Source organism: Limulus polyphemus, unplaced genomic scaffold (genome assembly GCF_000517525.1).
Source record: "Limulus polyphemus unplaced genomic scaffold, Limulus_polyphemus-2.1.2 Scaffold7, whole genome shotgun sequence".
NCBI lineage: Eukaryota > Metazoa > Arthropoda > Merostomata > Xiphosura > Limulidae > Limulus > Limulus polyphemus.
The window spans coordinates 1,499,918-1,502,298 of NW_013665617.1; the positions used below are offsets into that span (position 1 = coordinate 1,499,918).

At 36.7% G+C, this 2,381-nt stretch overlaps 1 protein-coding gene across 2 annotated transcripts in view; it reads left to right on the forward strand.

Moving 5' to 3' along the window:
• LOC106477104 (insulin gene enhancer protein ISL-1-like) overlaps positions 1-2,381 on the forward strand; it is a 59,793-nt gene continuing 57,412 nt past the window's right edge. For both annotated transcript variants that reach the window (XM_022381397.1, XM_022381405.1), the window contains exon 1: positions 1-406. In XM_022381397.1, coding sequence (XP_022237105.1) covers positions 385-406 — 22 coding nt within the window. In that variant the 5' untranslated portion in view covers positions 1-384. The remainder of the gene's footprint in view (positions 407-2,381) is intronic.

Here is a 2,381-nt window from a genome sequence, read left to right on the forward strand (position 1 = left end):
GAACTCAAAGAGAGCGCGTGCTGGTTATCCCACATGATGTGTGTGCATGCTAGAGTTTAGCAGGAGTGTTAAAGGCGTGAAGAGTAAGTTAAACACAAGGGGACTGAAAGGTGAAACGTACGAGATCGCTTCTACATATAAGTAATATTCTATAGGATCTTGTGTGTGTGTGTTTTTTTGAGCGGATCGCCCACAGGGGTTACACAACTAATTATACAGTACAACATATAATATCCTTCATTATCTGTTATTGGTGCTAAGGGGACAAGACCGGTTACCAAAAGTGTGAGACTTGTAAATTATCTTATTTCACCAAGTTCCTGAAAAACGGCCAAAATTCCAACTGCAAATATTTCACCCTCTAAAGCAGACGAGGCAGTCGACATGGGCGAGGCACAGCCGCTCAGTAAGTTAACATTTCAGTGTGTCGATTTTAACTAGAGTTTTAATATGTATATTCACATAGTAACATAAAGAACGAATACTGTAGTTCGTGGAGACATCCTGTTGGGGTTCTCTTAGGTAAGTCCGAAATGGAAATGATCTAAGGCCATGATATTATACAAGCCTTCTAATAAGCTATTTTAGTTTCAATATACTAGAAGTATATGATGCATTCGGATTTAATGAAAATTCTTGTTTGTTTTGTTTTTTACTTTCGCGCAAAGCTACACGAGAGCTATCTGCGCTAACCGTCCCTAATTTAGCAGTGTAAGACTAGAGGAAAGGCAGCTAGTCTTGGGCTACACTTTTATCAACGAAAAGTGGGATTGACCGTCACATAATAACGCCCCCACGGCTGAAAGGGAAAGCATGTTTGATGGAACGGGGATTCGAACCCGCGACCCTCAGATTGCGAGTCGAGCACCCTAACCACCTGGCCAAAGTACTTAAGAAGTTATGACAATGGGAATTGTTTTAATTTTTAGTTGTTTGTTAATGTGTTAGAAAAGTACATCTGATGGTAAAATTTAAATTAATATGCGCATTATAAGTTACCTTAACTGTTAGACACAGTAGTTTTATATCTTTGATCGGCAAAGATACAAGTTAACTGCGACTGTTAACTGCAATCTCTTGCGTGCGCGAAAGCATTTTATCATTATGTACATTTCGGGCACTAATTTCACGTGCGTGAGAGTGGAAGAAGAGTTTCTGTTTCTGTTGGGGAAAGACATTATCTAGCTCGCAACATAAAACCATAAACTGCAGAACATAATAACATTCAGAAAAAGTAAGAGTGAGGAAAATACAGATTTAAACTACCTTTGACTATCACTCATGTTTAATAATATACTGTTGCCGAGTTAAATACTGATATGTTTGTTGTTAAGCACGAAGCTACACAATGGGCTATGTGTGCTCTGCCCACCGCGGGTATCGAAAACCGATTTTTAGGATTAGATGTCCCCATACTCACCGCTCATATTTAATGAAGATATCTAAACAAACAAATGTACTTAGTAAACAGCGATACATGATCGACCGACAATGGTAAATATACATGCATTCGTTTTGTTTTTAATTTGTCATATGCACTCATTCAAGCTCTTCTTGTGAATGTCTTGGAGATTTTGTTGTTGTTGTTTTTTTAAGCAGTAACTTACTCATAGTACATTTGACTCTTATTTTTTCAAAACAGTCCGTAGTGCGAAAACTTTTATTTCATACGCATTTTCCAGATTTATCAATCTTAGCATATCCTAAACATTATTGGGTTTGACGATTGTTTAGCGCCAATTGGAGTTGTAAATTTAATATTTCAACTTTTTTAAAGTAAGCATACGATATAATTCATGAAATAAAAACAAAATATTTTAAGCTTTAGACCTATTTCTCAGCATACACACAATTTTCCACAAATGTTTTAATGCATAAGCTTAAATAGTTTAAAAATATATAAAGTTACAAATATAAATTTGATTTGTTTATTTGAAAATATTTTGCGCAAAGTTAAACAAGGATTATCCACTCATAGCCTTCCCTAATTTCGAACTGCTACAGTCTTGGGTTACTTTTGTCTTACCGTATGATGGGTTTCTTTGTTTGTTTGTAGTTAAGCACAAAGTTACATAATGGACGATCTGTGCTCTGCCCACCACATGTATCGAAACCCAATTTATAGCGTTATAACTCCGCAGACATATTGCTATGCCACTGGGAAGCGCCGAATGGTGGGATTTGAACGTCACTCTTAAAAGCACAACAACGGCCCATAAATTCTGAAGCACTTTTTTTTTTGCGGCAACGGAATGCAAACCATGAATCATCAGATTCAAAGTCTGGACACACAAACCATAGACCACGCCCGACTAATACACATCTTCTTGTTTCTACAGTAACCCAATTAATAAAAAGAAAGAAAGAAAGAAAGAAAAACA